The sequence below is a fragment of the Podarcis raffonei genome, chromosome 2 (genome assembly GCF_027172205.1).
Source record: "Podarcis raffonei isolate rPodRaf1 chromosome 2, rPodRaf1.pri, whole genome shotgun sequence".
NCBI classification, from domain to species: domain Eukaryota; kingdom Metazoa; phylum Chordata; class Lepidosauria; order Squamata; family Lacertidae; genus Podarcis; species Podarcis raffonei.
The window spans coordinates 32,035,101-32,058,476 of NC_070603.1; the positions used below are offsets into that span (position 1 = coordinate 32,035,101).

Below are 23,376 nucleotides of genomic sequence, written 5' to 3' on the forward strand. Positions count from 1 at the left end.
TGGACCGACAAGCCGCTTCGGTCGCCACGTCCGCCAATCGCCAAATGGCTGCCGCCGGAAGTCCCGCCTCGGCGCTCCGCGGAAGCCGGAAGCGGGGCCTAGGCTGCGGAAGCGGGTTTCCGAGGCGAACCAGATCCAGCGCTCGGTGCTACCTGCTCTTGGACGGGGATCGCCATGGGGCGAGGCGGCGGCACCTTCGAGCGGCTTCTAGGTACTGGGCGCGGGGGGGGGGGAGTCTCGGCAGCGACCTGCCCTCTTGGCCTGTGACCCCAAATACCTGGGTGGGGTGTTCTGTTCTGACCCTTCCACTTCCTCTCCCCTTCTTCGCTCCCCTCGCACCTTCGCCCGATGCTGCGCTTCTTCGGGCAGAGCTCCTGTGGGGAACGTCGAAGCCCGGAGCTCCCGCGCGGAGGACCTCCCTTTTCCATCAGCTCCCATCACCCTGGAAGCCAAATAGGGTTTTTTATCTGAAAGCTGCTTCTCTGTTCGCTGCCCATCCCCCCCTCCCGCCCCTATTCATTTCCCCATGGTTATTCGCTATGGTCGCCTCACATACGCCCAGATTGAAACTCCCAACGTAAAAACAAAACCGTGTTTGGGCCTAGCAGCTGTAACCGACTTCCTCTGCCAGACACAGACAGGATGACAACATTTCTTTTGCTGCCCTTTGATCTCGAAAATGGGCGTTTGGGGTTTTAACCAGTGTTCATAAAGCTCAGTGGATATACTCTGAACAGAAATAGCATGGGATACAACCCTTAGAAAAATAAACAAGTCACACACACACACACAAAAACATATATTCAGTGACGAATGAAGGGGTTATCATTGGATCAGAGCTGTGGTGTTTGTTTAACTGACTAATCTGGCCCTTTTTGAATTCTGGGGGAAACTTAACAGTCTTTTGAGAAATGAAAAGCTTTATGCTTTTACAGTACAACACTGGTGATCTCACCACTATTACTAAAATCAGGCTCTGCAAGGTGACTAACAATCCAGGAAGTGACAGGGCAAGAACAGAACTCTCAGCTGACTGAGTCAGGAGAGCACACAGTGGTGCATTTGGGGCAGATGTCACATGGGGAAGGAGTTTGAAATGTGTCAGCTGCTGTGGGGGTGGCAATAACATTGCTTACCAGAAAACAAGAAAAGGGGGATGGGGGATGGGCACACAATTGTCATTAGATTATGAGCTCCTTTGCCAATTTTTATATAGTGCTGTCCATGAACAATGAACTTTAGAGTAACATTAGCAAAAGAAAGAGAAAAAAGTTAAAGAAGCTTACAGTAAAAATTTTTACAATTAAGTGAGAGGATGAAAACGCACAGAAGCAGTTGCAAATAATTAGGCTTTGTGGATGGCAGAGTTGGAGTAGCAAACATGGGTAGGGTCACTAGACAGCAAGTATGCTCTGCAAGTATTGACTGTGCTATTGGGGGTTAGAAATGCTCTTTGTAAGGGGCCACCACTTAGCAGCAACATAACTGTGGTGTTGTTGTTTCCATTTACAGATTGCAAACTACTGTATATGAAAATCTCAACAGTTTACAATAGATAAAAATAAATTTAGAAAAACAATAATTAAAATAAAAACCATATAAAATGATTTATATATAAACAAAACAAATTCATATATACCATACATCATAAACATAATATCAGTTATAAAGTCAGAGAATGTTACAAGGCAATACAATACAACATAAAATTTCAACCAAAATAATGCACATCATTCATACAACCACTCACCCAATCCCACTCACCATCCATTCCATGCAACTGAAATTACTCAATAAAATTATAATCCACATACAAAGGGCTGATGCCAAGCATAGACATGTAAGATATTTTGCAAGATACTTTTAGGTGAACAGTAGGTCACAAAACAAAATGCTCTAGGTTCTCAAATTTCTGGTGTACTCTATCAACAAATACCAAGTATGGCTTATTTGTCCAACAGACTCCTAAAGCAAATAACTATATTAGCATTTGACCTGAATGGTTAATGGTTATTTCAATGTATTTCAGATAAAGCTACCAGTCAGCTTCTGCTGGAGACAGACTGGGAGTCCATCCTCCAGATTTGTGATATGATTCGTCAGGGTGACACCCAGTAAGTGCTGATGTCTGCACCAATCTTTCTTTGCTCCATGCACATCAAGGTTTATTGATCATATGTTTAGAACTGTCCCACATTTTAACCTCGCAGCTGCCTTTTGCGGTAGAGTAAGTTGAGTATTTGTGGTTGCCCAGGGTCATCCTTTGAGCCTCAAGGGTGAGCAGAAATTTGAACCTGGGGGTTTCCACATCCAAAGCCAACATTGTTGCTACTATGGCATGCTCTCTGCCTATGAAACTAATACAGAGGTAGATAACATGTGGGCCATGTGTGGACCCCCCCCCCAAGTGATTTCTGGTGGTCCCCAGCAATTTGGCTGCTGTCATTGTTTACTGAGAAGGACTTGGTGCTGCTGAGCACTGCTGTCGTGTTGTACTGGTGTGAGCAGAGAGGTTTCAGCTCCACAACCCAGACCAGTGCAATGATGGGGATCTCCCCTTATGTATCAGAATCTCCCCTTATGCATCAGATTGATCTGATGAGCAGGGGCAGTGATGTTGTCAAGCCCCATCACTCCCTGAAGATCAAGGAACAGCATTTGCTCTTTCATCCCCATTGCTGATCTGCAGCTGAAATAGGGGGTGGAAAATGGCCTTGGCATCCAGCCCTTGGAGTGGTACTTTATGGTTAATATAGCCCTTGAACCAAAAAAGGTTAGCTAGGTAAGAGGCTAACCAAATGAGCAGTTGATGAGTGTAGACTAAATTTTTCTGTGGGAATTGGTTCAGCTTGGTGTCTGGAGGGTATATCTTCTGTGTAGCTGTAAATTTTCTTCAGAAAAATGGATTTTCAGGACAGTCACATAAGTCATCTATTAATGTCAGTCCTTTGGGGTCTTAAAATTCCATCTCATCCCAGTGTATTTATTAGTGTATTTATTAACAGAACTGTTAAAACTACATATGAGACCTGCTCTTCTAGATATAGCCTCTGCTGAAGGAGATGAGAAAATTGTTTTGTGGGTTTCTTGTCCTGTGAAACTAGAGACATGCTGTCAACTAGGAAGTTGCAGCCCTTGTGCAAAAGGAAAATGATAATAATAATGTGACAATTATGTTTGCTTATATTGGCTTGGTTCTGTGTGTTCAGCTTTAATAACGAAATTGTCTGAAAATATTTGACAAGGAAGGTATCTATAGAAAAGAATAGGAAGAGAAGGCACTGCATGTATTTCCAAGTGTTTTCTACAACTACTGATACTTATTCTTTCATCATACAGCAGTTTCCACATTACGTAATAAACTCACAGATGTACAAGATATTCACTGCCTCACATGTCAGTGATTTTGATTGGTAACTGGAACAGTTATCATAGATTAGTCAAATAATTTAGCTTTGAATCTTGACACATATTGACACCTTTTCCTCTTCTATTATAAGTGCTGCTATTATATTTCATGAGAGCAGGGATTTTGGGGTGGCTTCAGAATGACAACTAGTCCTTGTATGCTGCCATTAGACTGAGTTATTATTCTTCGCATTTTGTTGTCCAGGGCTAAATATGCTGTTGGTGCAATAAAGAAGAAAGTCAATGACAAGAATCCACATGTGGCTCTCTACGCACTAGAGGTAAGCTAAAGTGAACACAACTTCCTCAGGGTGTATTCACTCTCCCAGGTCAATGAGAGAAGCTTTCTTTCCCTAACCTTGCGAGGGAGATATGCAGCCAGCCCACTTTTTGTTCAAAGGAGGACCAGAACTTCTGCTGCTAATTACTTTTAACTAGGGCAACATTAAAAGGGGATTAGACAGATTCCTGGAGGATAAAGCTATCAGTGCCTCCAATACCAGAGGCGGTATGCCTCTCAATATCAGTCCTCTGGGGGAAAACAGTGGGAAAGGGCTGTTGCATTTGTGTTGGTTGCTGGTGGTATTTCCATGGACATCTGGTTGGCTACTGGGGGAAACAGGATACTTGACTATATAGGCCTTTGGCCTGATCCAGCAAGGCACCTCTTTGGATATTTGGTCAGGGACAGTGCATGCTCATGAATATATTTTCCTTGTAGGTCTTGGAATCTGTGGTAAAGAACTGTGGTCAAACAGTTCACGATGAAGTGGCTAACAAACAGACCATGGAGGAGTTGAAGGAATTGCTGAAGGTAGGAGCTTTTTGGCTGTTTCTCCTCCTCATAAGCAGCTGTTTAAAGAAAAAGAAATCCAAATTTATAAACAGCGAAGCACCCTCATAGGCCAACATGGAGTTCCTTTCCAGCGGGAGGAAATTTACAAGGAAAATCACTCTTTCTGTCCTTCCCACCCCTAGTAGATGATGAATATACAGGTAGTGAGCAAAGAGAATAACTGAGGTTGGGTTTCTGATACTAGATGGCAAGGGACATTGCTCTGAGTGTCATTTCCCAGTTAAATTGCACTTATGCTGTTCCCTTGGAAGATTGTGGGTTTGCTTCCATTGAGCATATTGCCTGATCCTGGCTCTGCTCATTTCTACAGAGACAAGTTGAAGCCAATGTTCGCAACAAGATCCTGTACTTGATCCAGGCATGGGCTCATGCCTTCCGCAATGAACCCAAGTACAAGGTGGTGCAGGACACTTACCAGATCATGAAGGTTGAAGGTAAGGATGAGTGACCTGTGCTGTGAAGAAGGGAGGGGGACAGGGGGGAAGACTTAGTATGTTAAGTTGGGGATCTGGAGAAAGCACACTGGTGCATTTGTTTTAAGAAACAGCAATGACCAGCTTCCATGTAGCATGTCAGTGTTTTAGGTATAAGCCCTAACAGAACACCGTAGCTTCCAGAGCCGAGAAGAATTCCTGTGATCTTTGTCACTTGTGATATTATGGTATGTTGGACTATGGGTCAGGCGGTTTGTTGGACTCAATTCTGGAAGGCCAGTCTAGGCCAATCGCTCTAGCCTCATCTCCTCAGTCCCTTGTGGGGATGTCATGATTTCTTTGGTTGGGAAAGGGAACGTGGTGAGCAAGTGAATGGCTTGTGTGCACAGCTTCTCAGGTCTGTCACTTGGTACCCCCATCCCAAGTACCAGCTAGTGCCAGTGGTTGAAGATCCCAACAGAGTGACATTGTTGATCTTTCCTGCAGGTCATGTTTTCCCAGAATTCAAGGAGAGTGATGCCATGTTTGCAGCGGAAAGGGTGAGTGTCCCAATTGGGAAAGGGGCACGCCTCACATATGGAAATGATTTGGACTTTTTTGTGGTAATTATAATCTGTCTTGATACTTCTGTTGCTGAGTTTGGGCTGAATCAGTCTCCAGTGAAAATTCAGCTGCCTGGGGGTGGGTGACAGCAAAAATAGAACATATCCCATTCGATTTGTACATTGTGGGCTGTGGGAAGTAAGAGAAGCTAATTGTGTTACTTACTTCTTATCTCGTTTTTATAATGTTCTTCACAACAGCATCCCAGGGTGGTTCACAAAAGGTAAAAAAATGTGCAGAACTAAAGCCAACATTAAAAGCAACAGCAGAAAGTAAATACTTCTAATAGATTGTTACGGAATCAGATTGCTCATAACCCAGGGGTGCCCAAACTTATTTTTCAAAGAGGGCCAGATTTGATGAAGTGAACATGCACGAGGGCCGACCAGAATTGTTGAGCTTTTTTTAGAATTGAAGTTGCTGAGCTTTTTTTTAGGATTTTGCCCCAGGACATATACTACCACAGGGGAAGAGAACCACCTATTTAGTTTTTACTGCCTCTTTATGTTACATGTGCATTTTCTCTAGGATCCCTCCTCAAATACTGCTGCTCTTGGGGGTGCTTTTTTCAGGCTCTTAGGATCACTTCAGGGCTTTATGACAGCCTTTTTGTTACCCAATACTTGCTTTGTTTCTGTGCGGCAGGCCCCAGACTGGGTGGACGCGGAGGAGTGTCACCGGTGCAGAGTCCAGTTTGGGGTGGTGACTCGTAAGGTGAGTGGTGCAGCTCCCTGTCCCAACCTGGAGCTTCTTTCCTGTGGCAGCTGACATGACACAGAGCCATGTTATAATGGCAGCAAGAGGAGGTGGTGGCCGTGAGATTTAAATTCTAGTGGGCTTCTTTTCTCAACCTCTCCCTGTGTTCGCAGCACCACTGCCGGGCATGTGGGCAGATTTTCTGCGGGAAGTGCTCCTCCAAGTATTCCACCATTCCCAAGTTCGGCATAGAGAAGGAGGTGCGAGTGTGTGAGCCCTGCTACGAGCATCTCAACAAGTAAGTATCGGAGCTCAGCTAATGAAGAGGGTCATTGGCACAGAAAGGTTGGGGAGGAATGAGGGTTTTTTTTGGCAGCCTTTCTTTCTACATGTGCATACTCTGGAGGGAGAGAGTTCTTATTCCTCTAACAGTAAACTGAATACAGTCATACCTTGGTTCTTGAATGCCTTGGTACTCGTATGTTTTGGCTCCCGAATGCCGAAACCTCGGAAGTAAGTATTCTGGTTTTCAAATGTTTTTCAGAAGCCGAACGTCCAACACAGCTTCTGCTTGAGTGCAGGAAGCACCTGCAGCCAATAGGAAGCTGTGCCTTGGTTTTCGAACTGTTTCAGGAGTCAAACGGATTAAATTCGAGAACCAAGGTTCCACTGTAGTCTGGCAAGTTGCAGCTTAAAGAGAAAGAGCTAATTGGCTTATTGCAGTTCAACAGATGCTACAATAGAGCAGGTGTTGAGCGGTCCTCTCTTCCCCCCAAACCCCTGGCCGACCACCAGATTGCAGTTCAGCTGTGGTCATGATCCTGGCTTCTCTGTATACACAGGAAAGCAGAAGGGAAAGGAACTGCAACCACGGAGCTTCCTCCTGAGTACCTCACCAGTCCTCTTTCCCAGCAGTCCCAGGTGAGCACTTGGCTGTGATGGCAAGGGATGGGGTTCCTGCTTCACCCGTCACCTCTTCACCCAGGTTACAGTGACTGCTGTTTCTTCTGCCCTCAGCTGCCTCCCAAGCGTGATGAAACTGCCCTGCAGGAGGAGGAGGAGCTGCAGCTGGCCATTGCACTCTCCCAGTCAGAGGCAGAGGAGAAGGAAAGGATGGTTTGTGTCTTGAGAATTAGGGGGGGATTCCTGTGACATTAATACTCGAAGGTACCCCGCAGGGTTGACTGCCTTGTAGCGCCCAAAGAGCTTAGGTAGCTCAGTGTTCTGCATAAACTCCCTCTTTCACTGCAACAGCCTAGCCCTCAAATATGGGAAACTTGTGCTGATGTCGTCTTCCCCCTGCCAAAAGGAGGCATTTTAATTTTGGGGTGCTTTGCCAATTGGGTTTTGTAACTACCAGAAACGATTCCAGGAAACATACACGTTATGTCGTGTTCAGTTAATTAAAATGCTGCACTAACTTTCCCATTTTGTTGTCTAATTAAGAGCAGATAAAGACCATGCTGATTCTGGGTGAATCTTAATTTCATCACTAACTGCACACTTATTTGTGCCATTCTGAGATGCCCAGATGTGGCTGGTAACTGTCAGGAGGCACGCTTCATGCTTCATTCCCGATCAGCTTCTGGCTTGCTGGCCGACTGCAAAAGTGGTTCCTGGCTTGCTGTGCAAGTTCAGGAATCGGTGAAGCATTCCTATATCGTTCTCCCTCTTGCTTTTCCTCTGCAGAGACAGAAAAGCACGTATTCCACATACCCCAAGGCTGAGCCGACACCAGTCACCTCATCGGCTCCACCAGTCAACACCCTCTATTCCTCACCTGTGGTAAGTGCCCACCCGCCTGGAGAGATTTCCCCTTTTGCCATTTAGACACTTCTCCCGTGTCATGAACATTCTGTGGTTCTTTGGTAAGTCCAACGATGTCCATGGGAGAGGAAGAGAATGTGTGTTGGCTTTTCCTCTCCCCTTGCTTCAGCAGCTCCTTCTGCTCACAAGTCCCCTCATGCCTTGAAGCTTGAAACAGGCAGCGTTTCAAGCTTGATCTCCTAAGAGAAGGGGAGGCAGTGGGGGCACCCATCTTTGCATGGGTGGTTAATCCTCTAATATGTGTCTTATTTCAGAACTCCTCTGCACCTCTGGCTGAGGACATTGACCCTGAGGTAAGACCCATCCCCCATCCCCATAAGCCATTTTGTACTCCACTGGTATCAGCGACACCCTGGCTAGTGACAACCAGCTTGCTTCCTGTTTCCCAACATCTCCTTCCAGTTGGCTCGGTACTTGAACCGTAACTACTGGGAGAAGAAGCAGGAGGAGGTGCGCAAGAGCCCCACCCCTTCAGCCCCACTATCCATGGGGGAGCCAGCAACCCAGAACACCGAGGTCCAGCCTGCCCCGCTCAGTGTGGTGGAGGTAAGAGCAGCCTTCCCTTTCTGTGTGCTCTTAGGATGCTCCACAGTAAGGCAGAATTAGGCTCAGCCGCTGGGTTTGTTTGGTTTTTTTCCTGAAATGGTTGCCAGCTGGTGAGCAACTGCTGTTTCTTTCTCCAATGTGAGCAGCGGGATTAAAGGAGGCCAGGCACGGAGTGCGGCAAGCTTTCTGTGCTGCATTTGAACAGTCTGGAGGTTTAAGGTTTTTACAGGAGATGCATCGCCTTGCAGGGAAACAGGACAGGGGTAACCCAAGGCAGCTGAAGCCACATTGAAAAATGAACTCTGTTGAGCTTTAACTTAGTTGGAATTGTGGCTTCCAGTTAATGGTCTCCCCATCTCTCTCTGATGGTCTCCCCAGCAGCAATACCAAAACGGTGAGACAGACGAGAGCCACGACCAGTTCCTGAAGGCTCTGCAGAACGCCGTCACCACCTTCGTCAACCGCATGAAGAGCAACCACCTGCGCGGCCGGAGCATCACCAATGACTCCGCCGTGCTCTCACTCTTCCAGTCCATCAACAGCATGCACCCTCAGCTCCTGGAGCTGCTGAACCAGTTGGATGAGCGCCGCCGTAAGTTCCCAGGGCCCCGGCCCTTAATGTGGGCAGAGACCTGCGGGAGGAGCTTGTAGCACGGTTGGGATCACCTCTCTCCCCATGAAATCATAGGCGGTTAATTGACTTCCTTGCGTTGAACCAAAATGGGCATTGGGGCTTCCTTTCCACTTTTTGGGGTGGGAAGGAAGGGAAGATGGCGTGATGCCTTTGGCCCACGCTGAGGAGTCTGCCCTGCTTTCCTTGAGGTGAGAGCTATAATATAATATTTTTATTATTTATACCCGGCCCATCTGGCTGGGTTTCCCCAGCCACTCTGGGCGGTTTCCAACAAAACACAATACAATAACCTGTTAAACATTAAAAGCTTCCCTAAACAGGGCTGCTTTCGGATGTCTTCTAAAAGTCTGGTAGTTGTTTTTCTCTTTGACATCTGGTGGGAGGGTGTTCCACAGGGTGGGCGCCACTACTGAGAAGGCCCTCTGCCTGGTTCCCTGTAACTTGGCTTCTTGCAGCGAGGAACCACCAAAAGGCCCTCGGCACTGGACCTCAGTGCTATACCTCCTGTGGATCTCATGGAGGTGGGGCTTCTGACTACGCCTTTTTTCGCCCCTTCCCCCCGCCCAGTGTACTATGAAGGACTTCAAGATAAACTTGCACAGATCCGGGATGCACGGGGAGCCCTGAATGCTCTGCGGGAGGAACACCGGGAGAAGCTGCGCCGCGCTGCCGAGGAGGCCGAGCGCCAGCGCCAGATCCAGCTAGCCCAGAAGCTTGAGATTATGCGGCAGAAGAAACAGGTGAGGTGGCCGGTGCCAAGTGTGTCCGGTACAAAAGGTACATCTGTCCTCTGCAAAATGGTTTTGCAAGTGGTGCAGCTTAGTAAAGCATGAAGTCCCATGGCTCCCGTGTTGTAATGCATCCCATGTTCTTCTCCAACTTGTAGGAATACCTGGAGATGCAACGGCAGTTGGCGATCCAGCGCCTTCAGGAGCAAGAGAAGGAGCGCCAGCTGCGACTGGAGCAGCAGAAGCAAACGATCCAAATGCGGGCCCAGATGCCTGCTTTCTCCTTGCCGTATGCTCAGGTATGACGGGTGGAGAGGCCGAGAATCCCTCCTCCTCTTCCCTTCCATGGCTGTTCTCTTTGCAAATACATCAGCCAAGTCACCGTCCCTCTCTTAACCTGCTTCCTGTCTCTCTAGCTGCAGGCCATGCCTCCTGCTGGCGGGGTGATCTACCAGCCATCAGGCCCCACAAGCTTCCCAGGCACCTTCAGCCCAGCAGGCTCTGTGGAGGGCTCACCTATGCACACAGTGTACATGAGCCAGCCTGCCCAGGGCAGCACCGGACCTTACACTGCAATGCCTGTGGCAGGAACAGGTAAGAGCAATAGGATGGAGGGGGAATGTGTTAGCTGAAAGCACCTGAAACGGGATACTGGGCTACCTGGCGTGGTCTCGGAAGGCTGTCCTTTTCTCATATTTCATCTGTATTTCAGATCCCAACATGGTGAGCACCTACATGTACTCAGCAAGCACTAATAATGCCCAGGCAGCTCCGCAAGGGCAGGCTGTGCCCACCACGAATCCTGCCTATTCTTCCTACCAACCTACACCTACCCAAGGCTACCAGGCAAGTTTGACCCACAGCCCAAATTTCCTCTGCCCCAGCAGGTTATATGTGCTGTTGTGAAAGTGGGGGGGGGGGGGAGAGAGTTCAAGCCAGTGTGGTGATGTCATTAGTGTTTGACTAGGACAGAGAAAATCCAAGTTTGAATCATTCTAGCGGTGATGCTTCTGTTGTTATGAAGTTGAAGCACCTATTTTAAACCATTTTCAGAAGGGTAGCCAAGTTAAGTCTGTTGCAGCAAAAATAACGGAGTCTTGTGGCAACATAAAAGACAAAAAAATAATAATCATTGCATCAGCTTCAATGGACTACAGTCCAGTTCATCTCATTATGCGTGTTGTGGTTCAAGTATTTGGATTTGGACCTGGGAATTCCAGGTTCAAGTCTTCCCATAGCCATCAGGCACAGTGCAAGTAGCAAGCTCTCCGTCTTACCTATAGCACTATGTGAATACAGTGGAGAAGACTGTACATGGCGCCTTGATCTGCTTGGAGGAAGAGTGGAATATAAATAGTCTTTGCCAGCTTGCAAGTAGCAAAAGTTTCTCCCTGTGTTCTTGCCTGTGTGTTGAAGTTTGTCTAGACTTCTCACCCATTCCTGCCTCCTTTACCTTGCAGAACGCAGCTGCCCCTTCCCAGACCCAGGCGATCCCAGCCATGACACAAGCGCCGCAGGGTTACATGGGCAATCAGTCGGTCTCCATGGGCTACCAGCCCTACAATATGCAGGTGAGAGACTCCTTGAAACTGTTGCGCTGTGTGCCTTCTCCAGTGTCCAGTGTGAGGGCAGCCGGCAGACAGGACTGAAGGGGAATTTTTATATGTGCATAGAGGCAGCAAAGCCACCTCTAAGCTCCAGGCTGCCTCCTGTTATGAATGGAGCCGTGTGGATTGGCGGAAAGTCTTATGCCCTCTTCTTTTCCTGCTAGAACCTCATGTCAACCCTCCCTGGCCAGGAACAGGGTTTGAGTAACCTGCCACCCCAGCAGCCTTACCTGTCAGGACAGCAGCCTATGTATCAGCAGGTGAGTCTTTGACCAGCCACTTTGGGGGCAACTGTTTTGGTGACTTCTTCATGTTATGTTAGGCTGATGCCCTGAATTCCTTCGGCTCCACATTGTTTGGCTTTTTAGCCTGTGCCAATCCATGGGTTGGAGGACCGTTATCTACAGTAGCTTTAAATGGGGGAGGGGGGATGCCTTTTTAAACAAGACCTCCTTACTCGCTTCCCTGTTTTTTGCCTCCTTGCAGATGGCACCTCCTGGAGGACCTCCCCAGCAGCAGCAGCAGCCTCAGCAGGCTCCAGTCCAGGTGCAACAGGCACAAGGCGGCAGCGGAGAGGCTCAGCTGATCTCCTTTGACTAATCTCTTGGCTTATGAGGAAAGGGAGGGGTGGGTTTCTAAGACATTGTAACACTACCATCTGTTGGTCACTGCTGTACTCGCTACACCATTGCTATTACCTTGCGCCATCCCCACCCTGGGGAATGGAGAGCTGAGCCCCCGCTGTCCTAGGTAGTTTCCCGTTGGCTACCTGTACCTCCCCCCTCCATCCCTCACTAAGTGAGCCTTCTGGGATGAGCAAGAGACATCTGTGCTCAAATAACCTTATACACTGTTTCTTGGCTGTGGAGAGAGAGTAGCCCACTGCCTGATCCTCCTAGCTTTGTGTTGGCTGGGCAGCAGAGCAGAATTCTCAAGGAGTGCCTCCTATGTGCGCCGTTACAGGTTGGAGAGCTGCTCTTCTCATTGGAAACTGCATTTAAGCATGTTCCAAAGCCAGAGTAAATGGGTCCAGCCCACAGCATGATCTGGGCCTACATCCTTCTCCCCACCTCCCCTTTAGTACATTCTATGGTTGCATCTTGCCAATCAAGTGGCCTTCACCTCGAACACCACTGCCCCCTCCCCCTCCATGATCTCACAGCCCTCCATGTCTCTTCTCAATCCCTTTGGAGAACCCACGACATTGAACACAGCCTGCTCCAGGCCTGCGTTTCTTCTCCCCTTCCTCTGCCCTACTTATGCTCGCTGCTTTTGAAGACTCATCTCTTGTGTTTAGTGCTGGTGTAGGCAGAATGGAACCAGTGACAATAAAGTATTTAAAACTTTTTTCAGTCTGTGCTTCCTCGTAGGCCTTGGGTTAAGTTTCTGTCTCTGCAGAACTAGTTGGTGGGTTGTGACCACCGGTGTATGCAAGGTCTTAGAAGGGGGTACAGGAGGCATTCGTCATCCTGGGGCAGCACAGAGAATAGAATTTCTTAAAGCCATTCTGAAAACGTTATCCCCCCCCCCCAAGAAGCTGCAGAAGCATCCATTTCTTTTTCTTAATTTAATTTCCGCACCCATCCATATAAATAGGGCAGTCCTCCTTTGACTTTTCCGTAGCCAGAGATCATAACTCCCTCCGCCGAAAGATCAAACATTTGGTGTATTCAGGCATCTCCAGCTGAGGAAGAAAAATAGGCACTGAGTCATTGCATGAGGGAGGATGAGCAAAATGGAAGCCTATGGGAGAAACTGCAGAGCTGGTGGGATCCCCCTTCCCAGGAAACAAAGAGCAAGAGTGGGAAATGGTGGTTGTGGTTTCTGCAGTTCTATTTCATTGCCCCCTACAATGTTGTAGGCTGACCTCAGCCTCTTACCATGCGCTCGAGCCGGAGTGCATTAGTGTTTGCCAGTTGACGAAGCTCCTCCACATCTCTCAGTCCCCACTCAGGATTTCTGCCATTTTAAAAGCATAATGTGTTAAAAGTAGAACATGGCCTCTTCCCAACAAAATCCTTAGAGCCTTTCCCAAGGAAGGAGAAACAGTAGGCTAAAGGCTAAACACGGTCTTTGCCTGTAGCTCATCTTCATCACCTAACACAATCTTGCCCTGTTGTCCATCTTCCATGCTATTACACAACATGTAAATAGCAAGGAAATAAATCAAGGGGAGCTTTCCAAGTAGCCTTTCCCCATCCTGCCTTGACCTCACTAGGTCTTTGGTGGTCACCACAAGGGAGATGAGATGGAATCCTGTCCTTCAGCTCTTAACATACCTGGCCTGGAGCATGTTATCCAGTTTCACATTGCACTCTGGGAGGATGATCCCATTAACGGCGAAAGGCTGTGGAGGGGAAGCAGAGGGAATTAACACCAGGCCAGCATTCTATGGGGCTCTTAGGGCAAAGGTCTAGAATGAAGGCAACAAGCCTAACATCAGTGACCCTTGAGCAAGCCCTATTGAATTCAGTAGGATTTACTTCTGAGGAGGCATTGTGCTGTAAGACTCATGAGTGAGAAGTCTTGTGGCAGAACTGGATCAAAATACGAGCTGCTTTCCAACCTTGAGGTTCTCCCTTTCCATCAAGTTGATGCAGGGGCTGCATACTGCTTAGCGCTGGGCTTGGGTGCACAAAACTTACGCATCCGAGCAGAGCAATAAGCAGAAGCACTCGGCCTTCCTATTGGCTGATGTGGAGGGAGAGTGATCCTTGGGGCTCCTGTTTTGCACATCAATTCAAAGGCTCCCAACAACAAGCTGGTGGTCAGACACTTTGAGAGCTGCACAAATCAAGACTTCTGGCATACCCCACCCATACCTAGATGTAATGAAATATGACCTTGCAGGTCAGATGGGGAATCCTGGCAAGCCCGGACTTTGCCTGTGATTGCCTTCCCACTGAGCTTAAGCTGTAATGGATGGTTTTCCTATACTCACCCCGTAGGCCAAGCAAATACCTCCAGGTTTCAGCAGTTGTCCTATGCCTTTAAACATTCCCTGTAACACAAAAGGTTATCTGTTGAATAAGATCCTTTGCAGAGGTCAGTTTCCATAATATTGACCTAACTGCTTTGTCATACCTCCAGGCCTTGATCAGTCATGTGCAGCAGGTTAATAATAATGATGAAGTCACAACAGCCTTGACTCAAGCCAGCCCACTGGTCCCATGGCTGTGTTACATCTATGGCAAGGGGTTCTCGGACATTGGTCACCTTGGTGGCTTGGATGTAAGCAGAGATGCTGTGGGAAAAGATGGAAGATTCTATTTTTGTGTGTAAAGCCATAATAAAAAAAAGGGGATAACTACTTTCTCCAGTTTCCTTCCCTCTGGCCCCACAAAAAAGCAGCACTGGGTTTGAAATACAGTCAGGCAATATAGTGGGATGCTGAACCAGAGAAAGGCTAGACAAGGGTATGATATATGCATCCAACATTGATTCTCCAAGTTAAAGGGGTGGACACATTTTGATTTTTCCAAGTGACAGCGCTAAGATTTCAGATGTGACTGCTCTATGAATTATGGTCAGTGTAAATGACACAGGCACTCAATCACATGTGTATGTGACGCTAGCAACAAGCAATACAGCACACTGGCACAATCTCCCATGCCATTTTATGCCCTTCAGTTTCTGTCCTCATCCCTCCCAACACCTCTTGGTGAGCAATGACTATTAGAAATGTTATTGCTATTTGAAAAGGAATACCCCACACAACACCCTCTTTACTCCATCTGTTGACTTAAGCTGTTTGCGCCAGATGATTTTTGCACAGGCCAAGATGCCACCTACGAAATGCTGTTACAATTTTATCCTCACCCTTGCGCATGTTTTGCAAATTGTAAATTTCAGGAATAGCTAACAATAAAATAAAATGTAATGAAGGAACGTCTGGAAAAGCCCTTGGACGCTCGTCAACTGTTTGTTCATGTTTATCATACAACAGCTCTAAAAAAATAATCCTCATTTCTCATACTGTAATCTAGTGCACATTAACCATGATAATTTTAATCTACCCACAATCCACAGACCCAGGCTAAGCAGTCAAAGCAACACCAGGTATTAAAACCAAGTTTTTAAAAAATGCATCTACCTTGGCATATACTGTTTTATTGCCAGATTATTCTATAGTCTAAAACAAGTTGCCACCAAGAAGTTCTCATTATTCCGTTTAAATGTACACATGCCGTTACTGCTTCAGCAGCAAGCCTTTCTTGCTTACCAAGAATATATGCACAGCTAGGATCTGTCCAATGCAGAACAGTCTAGCTATTTCTTGGAAAGGCATTTTCAGTCTACTGAACACAAGCTGCCATATGGTTTTTGACAGTCCCTTTTGGCTGACTATAAACAAGGACTAAGAGCCAGTTCTTTTTAGTGCAGATTTTGTGCCAACATTCTGCTGGGGCCAAGGCTAAGCATGGTCTACACGCCACTACAACACTCATCCCTTGCTGTCATCACAGGCCCCAGTGTACCTCTGTTGAGAAGCTGGGCTGATCTCTGAGGGTTGCCAGATGACCGTGGGCAAGGCCTGAGCAAAGTGCACCACATGCTGCCCTGTGCCAGATCCCAGTTCAAGCCCAAAAGCTGAGCTTGTATCATCCACATAGTCAGCCAGCACCTCGAGGATGGTTTCCTTGTTTCTCTCAGCCATCGGTGAAACTAGCATCTTTTCTGTTGATAGGCTTTGGTCTCTTCTCCCAGGATTTCTGTTTGCTTTCTGATATCTCCAGCCCTACAATGATGCCTTAAGCTAGATTTATTAAAGCAAAGGAGATTACACTAAGATGCACTTGGCTACAGCAGGAAAGGCACGTGTTGCCCTTGCACCTGCAGCCCAGACAATCCAGCTGCAAGATTCAACTATGTTTTCTCTGGGATATTTTGTACAGACCTCTGAGCTGCGTGTCTGCTTCATACACCTGATCTATTCTACAAAGTAGGCTGATCAAATACTCATCATACTGCAATAAGATGGTTGCCTTTTAAGGGGCCACAGAATCCTGTTGTTTTTGTTCAGAAACATGTTGCCTTTGGGATCTTGTTTCTGTTGGATTTTTTGTTAGATTTTATTTATATGCAAATGAAAATACAGTAATACATAACTTTAACAGCATTATTATACAAGATCACTTTTGTCTAGGAGTTTGTTTTGTGGGCTATTAAGATCAGTGCCAGCTATCGGTACTAGGCTGGCTGCAATACTCCTGAATCAGGAATGTGTTCTAAATCAACAGTGCCGAGACTTGCGACCATCACTCACTGTATAAGAGGTCAAGAAATGGAATTGCTGAAACTAAAAAGTACAACTTCATTTTATTGTGAAGGACCACATTAATACATGCTTGTCTAAAGAAAGGTTTTAGCAGGCATTGAAAAACAATACAAAAAGGTACCTTGTTGATAATACTGAAAAAGCCTTCATGGGGTAGGATAAACTCTGCTGTGGGGCTTCTGGTGCGCAGCATTCTTTGGGAGCTTTCCCCACCGAGTTCTTCACTTGTGGTGTCTGGTGGGCAAGTCTGTTTCTAAAAACTTTCAGTTCTTATCGGCATTGGCTAAAATCAAACTAATGCAAATCCTTGTCTCTGCATCTCTCCCACACAAAAAGCCCTTTGTTTCAAGAAGGCAGACTGGGTGAAACACAAAGCTAATTCTGGATCCAAGCCAAGTTAGACTGTACATCTTTGTGTTCTGTAAATATCCAGCATGCTGGTATATATCAAATTACAAAAAATTAGTCAGGACTAATTCTGTACATCACCAAAATCTTTTTGGAAATTATTGTTTACTCAGGAGTAGGTCCCACTGAATCCAATAGGGCTTGCTCCCAAGTGTTTCAAGGCTGCAGCCTTAGCTTAATTATCAGCTTTGTAAACAAACCCTGTGATTTGCTAGGCCGAATTTTAATTGTCAGCAGCCCCAGCGCCGTGCTGTTAGTATGTGCACTTGGCAATATCAAATTATGCCTTCCCAGCTTTTGAATCCCACCGGTCTCCTTGCCAAACGAATCAAACAACCACCTCTGAAGAGCTCAGTGGCACGTTTCGGGAACACCATTTTACACCCATTTTACAGTTTACACCGTCTCCATTCCACAGGTTCCAAACGCTCCTTCCTCTTCCCGCGCAAAGAAAACACCCTCCCAAATCCCGCGCGACTTCCGCCGTTGCTAACAAACGCGTCGGCCGCCGCCGCCGAGCGCAGCAACGCCTGCCATAGAGTCTTCATCCCTAGCGCAGCATTGTGTAAGGCTGGGAAGCGGCCCGAACGTCACCTCCGTCAACCACGGAGATGCACGGCGGGCCGCCTAGAGCGCCATCGATCGAACTCGGCCGCGATAGGTGCACCCCGCTGGATCAGAGAGAAGGAGCGGGCAGAGCGTTCCCTCGGCGTCCTCTGCCGCTCGCACGCCGGAGACAGAGGAGAGCGCCGGTGTGTCTCCGTCCTGCCCGCCTCCTGGAGCTGCCGCCATGGCCATGTTGCCCGCGGGCCGGCTCGGTACCGCTATCCGCCTGCTGCTGCGGTATGCAAGAGGCGGGAGGTGGGCTGGGCTGTTCTTCGGGGCGCCGAGGGGCCCGAAAGAGGTCGAGGTTAGGCGAGTTCACGTGCCAAACTCCCAGCGGAATCCCGCCTCTCCCGCGTGAGGGATGAGGCGCCCACGCGCGCTTTTTCCGCCGTGAAATGTTCAAAGCTGCTTCGGGTGCTTCCCGTTTGGTGGTGCCCGCAACAGCTCTGAAAGGTGGGCCGCCCCCGCTATCCCCAAATCACCATCGAGGGCGCGAAGCTGGTGGTGGCAAGTTCGCCAAAGGCCGACCTGCTGGTTTTTATGGCTGAGGCGAGACTTAAAACCAGAAACTTCCTGCTTCCTGGCTCCTGCTTTTAGTCAGTAGGCTAGGAGTGGGTAGGAGCTTAAAACTGAAGGAAGGAAGGGGTTCCCAAGGGTCATCTAGTCCAACCCCCTGCAACACCAAGAGAAGGTCAACCACTGGCCAGTTTCAGCTGGACAACCTAGTGCTATCTCTGCAGGTGTCCCCCTCCCCTTGTTCTCAATATCCAGTTTCCAGTCACAAACAGCAAGTTTGAGAAATAGTCCGTGTAGAACCGGAAGACAGAAGCTGTGAATTGTCTGGACTATTTTTGACAAAAAAATAGTAGATTAGCTGGCTCTTGATTTGTTCCAAGGTAATTTTTATGTTTATAAGTAAGAAGGTACATTTGAGGTTACTTAAGCCCTACTAAGATATGAATATACATTCTTGCTTTGTGGAGCAGAGGACTTCCTTTTTGAAAATTAGAGTAGACCATGCAAGATTGAAGTCAGTCCACCCTGCACTTCACCTGCTCTGTTGACAACTATCTGCTCTGAGTTATCCCACCGTGGAGCTCACAGTGCGAAAACAAATTTGTCTATACCTCACATTGGAAAACACTTCAAGCTTTTAAAAATGCCTTTTAGTAATATGGTCATCTCCTTAAATTTGTTTTTAAAATTACAGTTTTGTTGCTGTTGAGAGGTGCTGCTTCTCCCTCCCCTTTTCCACAGCACCTACACCAATCCATGTTTATATCACCCTTTCTTCTCACTTGGGTGGCCTTGCTGTTTCTCCTGAAGCACATCTGTTCTCATTCTTTCATTCATTTGCTGCTTGCACAAGTCTTTATGTTGTGAACCATGAAGTGCTGACAAACTCTTTGTTGATTTTTCTACAGGCAGCACCAGCCACGAGCATGTGCTGTTAGGATGCTGAAGACTACCAGCTCACAGCGAAGTGAAGCCTTGGCAACTCCACCTCTTGATAATGTTCCTAAGGAGTACTCACCCAAGATTCAGCAGCTAGTTCAAGACATTGCCAGCCTCACCCTACTGGAGATTTCTGACCTCAATGAACTGCTGAAGGTGCCACTGTTTGCATGGGAAGCAGGGTGATTGCTGTACTAGGGAAAGATGGGGCAGCAGACAGCTCATTGTTGGTCGTGTCTTTCTCTTTTTCTGTAACAGTGGGATGGAGTACTTTGGAACTCCTTCCCCAACTTCTGTGATGCATACGATATATAAGAAGGATTAATATTTCTCTAACACTGTCTTTTTCTTCAGAAAACCCTCAAGATCCAAGATATGGGACTCATGCCAATGGCTGGGATGATGCCACCAGCACAAGCAGCAACTCCAGTAAGGGATCGATCGTTTAACTTGTTGTTTATTTGGGCTGAGTAGCAGCTGTAGCTGGGCAAATGTCTGAATGGAAAACTTCAGCAGCCCTACAAATGAGCATTCTGTTGAGAGAGTTGTGTGTGAAGGCACCAAAATATTACATAACAGGCATGTTGATTGCTTGAGGCTGTTGGACTAAGCATGCAGCCAGCCTGTTAGTTCTGCTGCAGTGTCATGGAAAAGGTTGTTTCAGTGTTGCTAACTAGTCAGATGACATTTTCCTGGATGTTCCTGGTGTATAACAAACTCAGCAACTGGAGATGGGAATGCAGGGGTGAGAAAAGTTCTCTGCTAATGGGTTGTGGTTGTGCTTGGTATCGCAATCATCTTGCCACATTTACTTATTTATATTCCCTGTCTTATGAACTGTTAATAAATAAGATATTCAGAACCAAAATACCATTTACTGTATATAAAAGCCACACAAAGCCATTAACCTATCTAAAGAGTAAATAGCACTAACACAGTGCAGTGAACCTGCCACTTATTTGAGGTTCAGTTCCAGGGGTCCATGTGTAAAGGCAAAATCATGAATAGTCTGTCCATGAAAAAGAGGGTGCCATTGCATCACATATTTTCAGGCCACTGCAACAATTTAAATCTAGCACATGATGTGTTGGGCCTGCAATAACCAAGGATAACCCTGTCATTATTATGGACATCACAAAGACCTGAGCTGCAGGTGATAGGGAAGCCTGGACATGGATGTTAAAACCCTTTACCTAAGATTGGGCAGATAGTTGTAATAACTCTTACTGCAGTTGACATCTCAGGGCTGATACTACATCAAGAATCAAGTTGGGAGCTGTTGGATCAAAACAGGTCGGCTTGAATTATGCACTGAGTTCTTAGTTCTATATTCCTGGTCAGTAGCGTTCACTAGAATAAAATACTCAGTAGTAGATGTTTTGTTGACAGTTGATTTGACGTTAATACATTGCCCCTTGGCCCCTCACACACACACACAAACAAATCCCACTGCAGCCAAGCAAAGACAATCAACCACATCCTAGGCCACCCCAACCTCTCTCACCACCAAGGAAACATAACAAGCGAATAGAAAGAGAACCTATCCAAGTGACGCTGAAACAACCCTCTCCCCACATACACTGTCAAAAAACATAAACTTTACCATCCCACCCCCCTCCCATCCCCTCTTTTCTTCCCAAGCCTATACTGCATATAACACCAATGTTTCATGACAAATGTAACTGATCTGTAGAAAACACAGCTTGAAGAAAGAGACAATGCATGTGCCTTTTATAAACGAGGAAAATCTTTAATAAAAATTGTTTTTAAAAAATAATAAATAAGTTACCCCTTGGGGCCACACCTTTCTGTGACCCATTCCCCTTATTAAGATTTTCTAAGTACCATGCAGGGATTTGCGTAAACTGTATGCAGACACTTCTAAAGCTGCAGGCAAGTGCTCCTTAAATGTGAAGATTTCCCCATCCAAGTCTCCTTTCTCAAAGGAGGTTACTTATACAACATTTGTGATACTTCTCCCTTCCAGCCTTAGATCAGCATTTGCCAACCTGGTGCCCTCCAGATGTCTTTGACTACAACTGCCATCTGGAGCTGTAGTCCAAAACATCTGGACAGCAGCAGGTTAGTGAAAGTTGCCTTATTGTATTACATTGGTTAAGATCTTGAGCATTTATAGAGCAGATGAAATGTCCATTCGGCCCGCCACCTATTTCCCATTGTGGACAATCAGAAGTTTCTGGTCCATATGCTGGGCCTTTAAAGTCAATAACAATTTGCCTGCTATTACTTCCAGTAACTGATTAGATATGCTCATTGGGCCACTTCCAGTAATAAAAAGCTGGTGTTCAGTTAAGGCAAGGCTTTTGGGTTGACCTACTGTCTCTATTCCTTCATCATTAAAGGAGAACTAGCATAGATGGTGAGGTGTTTTAATCTTTCTAGTTTACTGTTGATTTTGATCAACTCTTAAATGTTTTAACTACTTGCTTCTAACTTTTCATTGATGGTTTTCATTTCTTGTAAACCGCATAACGGTTTTGTTGCAGTCAAGTGCTGTATACATTATGGTTAAATAAAAATAAAGATTTAGCAATGGTCTTGCAGCCCTACACAAGAATTTAGGGGAAATAATGAAGGAGTAGCTGGTGCAAGTTTTGTTAGATCTTCTCTCTGTATTTGGTACTTTGGTACTACCATTGGCTAATGAAACTTCAGGGATGTGAGGGTCAGGCTGTTGCCAATTGTGAGTGGGTTTTTATCATTTTTGCTAGGAAGCTGAAGAGGATTTTGTCCCCAAGAAGCCGGAGAAGATAAATTTTACAGTCAAGTTGACTGAATTGAATGCTGCAGATAAGGTGAAACTTATCAAGGAGGTGAAGAATTGTATGCAAGGCTTAAACCTTGTCCAGGTAAGCAGATGGTGCTCAAGGCTGACTTAACAGGTGAATGTGCTAAAGGCTTGAGGGAGGCAAGTTTCCTTTTACTTGTGCCATACAGAACTTAATTATCGAGTAGCCCCATCTACTTGGGCTACTTTTGTGCATTTAATGGTGGTGCAAGTACCTCCTTGTTCTCTGCCTCTTGTCTGATATATCCACAAGAGGTCTGCAGTCAGTACTTAGGGCAAATGCACATTTTGCTTGACCTGTACTTTGATTGTATTGTGTACCAATTTATTCCCCTGGGTCCGGGAGCTTTTCTTTTTCTGTGGCTGTGCCTTCCGAAAATCTGATCCTACCTGCTGAATTGAAGCAAAATCATTAATACCTGCTGAATTAAGCAAAATCTCTCTTTGGATTTTCTGCACATCCATCAAAAAAGATCTGATTCAGTGGGAAAGATCAAATTTTCACAAGGCACAGTTGCAGAACAATGAGGAAAGCCCTGGGACCTTTAATCAGTACACAGTAATCAGGGGAAATGAATCAGTACACAATACAGGTCAGGTGAAGAGTGGATGAGCCCTTGGTCATACCACTTGGGGGCAGCAAATTACAAAGAGATGAGCTGCCAAAGGAACGTTCACATGAGGAAAGTGAGGAGCTAATGCAGAGTTAGTGGAAGCGAATTTGCATCCTTTGAGATAGTACCAGCTAGTGTGGCAAGTCCCTTGCGAATCATGATGCTCCAAAGAGGATTCTTCTAAGCATTTGGACTCTGGTCAGAAATGGCTTACTGTTTCTTGCCAGGAACTTGGCCAGCTGAAAATTAATACGCTTCTGCTTGGCTCATCTTCTAGGCTGCGTGATCTGCCAAGTGGGGAGATAGGGGTGAAGTCACAGAGGGTCCCATACTAGTGGGAGCAGGCAGCAGCAGCTTCTTGGGTTCAGCGTTATCCCTTTCCGTGGCTAACTGGAGTGGTTCTCTTATCTCTTGCAGGCGAAAAAGTTGGTAGAGTCTCTTCCTCAAGAGATCAAGGCACACGTCTCTAAAGAGGAAGCGGAGAAAATCAAAGCTGCTCTGGAGGCAGCAGGAGGGACTGTCGTTCTGGAGTAACGGTTGGCATCGGCAGCCAAAGGACTAAAGCAGAGCAGGGGAAAGTCCTGCGCTCTGTCACCCACCTGAAGCTTTTATTTGCCTGCTGACTGGTGGTGGTGGGGTGCTGTGCAGTTCCATGAAGCTGTGCCCCGCCTTGTTTTCTCTGCAATGTGGTTGTCCACTGAGATGGCCCAGTGTGGGATGAATGTCTTCGGCACAATGGGGTCTGTTGTTTGTACCAACACTGCAAGGAACTGAATCTATAAAGAATATACACGGGGGCAAATGCCTTTGGAACATGTGTTGTGTGAGCAGACTTTCTTGCATACCAGTGTCCCTCCTCACCTGGAA

At 46.7% G+C, this 23,376-nt stretch overlaps 3 protein-coding genes across 8 annotated transcripts; 2 read left to right on the forward strand and 1 right to left on the reverse strand.

The window, feature by feature from the left end:
• Nucleotides 1-108: 108 nt before the first annotated feature.
• On the forward strand, nucleotides 109-12,686 carry HGS (hepatocyte growth factor-regulated tyrosine kinase substrate). 6 transcript variants are annotated; one of them, XM_053375618.1, is made up of 21 exons: nucleotides 109-211; nucleotides 2,030-2,114; nucleotides 3,614-3,689; nucleotides 4,130-4,222; nucleotides 4,575-4,698; nucleotides 5,185-5,300; nucleotides 5,947-6,015; nucleotides 6,171-6,295; nucleotides 6,840-6,918; nucleotides 7,015-7,113; nucleotides 7,687-7,782; nucleotides 8,079-8,117; nucleotides 8,227-8,370; nucleotides 8,749-8,962; nucleotides 9,572-9,744; nucleotides 9,891-10,031; nucleotides 10,149-10,326; nucleotides 10,445-10,578; nucleotides 11,193-11,303; nucleotides 11,504-11,599; nucleotides 11,826-12,686. In XM_053375618.1, the coding sequence occupies exons 1-21, from the start codon at nucleotides 175-177 to the stop codon at nucleotides 11,937-11,939; spliced, it is 2,343 nt and encodes a 780-aa protein (XP_053231593.1). In that variant the 5' UTR covers nucleotides 109-174; the 3' UTR covers nucleotides 11,940-12,686. The 6 variants fall into 6 exon arrangements, with proteins under 6 accessions (XP_053231593.1, XP_053231594.1, XP_053231595.1 ...); XM_053375619.1 differs by having other exon boundaries at nucleotides 10,445-10,571; nucleotides 11,186-11,303; XM_053375620.1 differs by having other exon boundaries at nucleotides 8,752-8,962.
• Nucleotides 12,687-12,891: 205 nt separating this feature from the next.
• LOC128407366 (methyltransferase-like 26 B) lies at nucleotides 12,892-16,230 on the reverse strand. The gene is made up of 6 exons (XM_053375628.1): nucleotides 15,818-16,230; nucleotides 14,424-14,583; nucleotides 14,281-14,340; nucleotides 13,619-13,686; nucleotides 13,220-13,298; nucleotides 12,892-13,023 (listed from the first exon to the last, which is right to left on the reverse strand). Exons 1-6 carry the CDS (start codon nucleotides 16,009-16,011, stop codon nucleotides 12,970-12,972), a joined length of 615 nt encoding a protein of 204 aa, XP_053231603.1. The 5' UTR covers nucleotides 16,012-16,230; the 3' UTR covers nucleotides 12,892-12,969.
• Nucleotides 16,231-17,676: 1,446 nt separating this feature from the next.
• Nucleotides 17,677-23,324, forward strand: MRPL12 (mitochondrial ribosomal protein L12). The gene is made up of 5 exons (XM_053375629.1): nucleotides 17,677-17,868; nucleotides 19,056-19,242; nucleotides 19,441-19,515; nucleotides 21,819-21,956; nucleotides 22,927-23,324. The coding sequence occupies exons 1-5, from the start codon at nucleotides 17,816-17,818 to the stop codon at nucleotides 23,041-23,043; spliced, it is 570 nt and encodes a 189-aa protein (XP_053231604.1). The 5' UTR covers nucleotides 17,677-17,815; the 3' UTR covers nucleotides 23,044-23,324.
• Nucleotides 23,325-23,376: the final 52 nt, after the last annotated feature.

Coding starts and splice junctions, on each gene's coding strand:
- HGS (XM_053375618.1), top strand. CDS start 175: ATGGGGCGAGGCGGCGGCACCTTCGAGCGGCTTCTAG. Junction 212..2,029: donor CACCTTCGAGCGGCTTCTAG/GTACTGGGCGCG, acceptor AATGTATTTCAG/ATAAAGCTACCAGTCAGCTT. Junction 7,114..7,686: donor CAGAGGAGAAGGAAAGGATG/GTTTGTGTCTTG, acceptor TTTCCTCTGCAG/AGACAGAAAAGCACGTATTC.
- LOC128407366 (XM_053375628.1), bottom strand. CDS start 16,011: ATGCTAGTTTCACCGATGGCTGAGAGAAACAAGGAAACCATCCTCGAG. Junction 14,584..15,817: donor AGCCCAGCTTCTCAACAGAG/GTACACTGGGGC, acceptor CTTTTCCCACAG/CATCTCTGCTTACATCCAAG. Junction 13,024..13,219: donor CACTCCGGCTCGAGCGCATG/GTAAGAGGCTGA, acceptor TTTCTTCCTCAG/CTGGAGATGCCTGAATACAC.
- MRPL12 (XM_053375629.1), top strand. CDS start 17,816: ATGGCCATGTTGCCCGCGGGCCGGCTCGGTACCGCTATCCGCCTGCTG. Junction 19,243..19,440: donor ACCTCAATGAACTGCTGAAG/GTGCCACTGTTT, acceptor CTTTTTCTTCAG/AAAACCCTCAAGATCCAAGA. Junction 19,516..21,818: donor CAGCACAAGCAGCAACTCCA/GTAAGGGATCGA, acceptor CATTTTTGCTAG/GAAGCTGAAGAGGATTTTGT.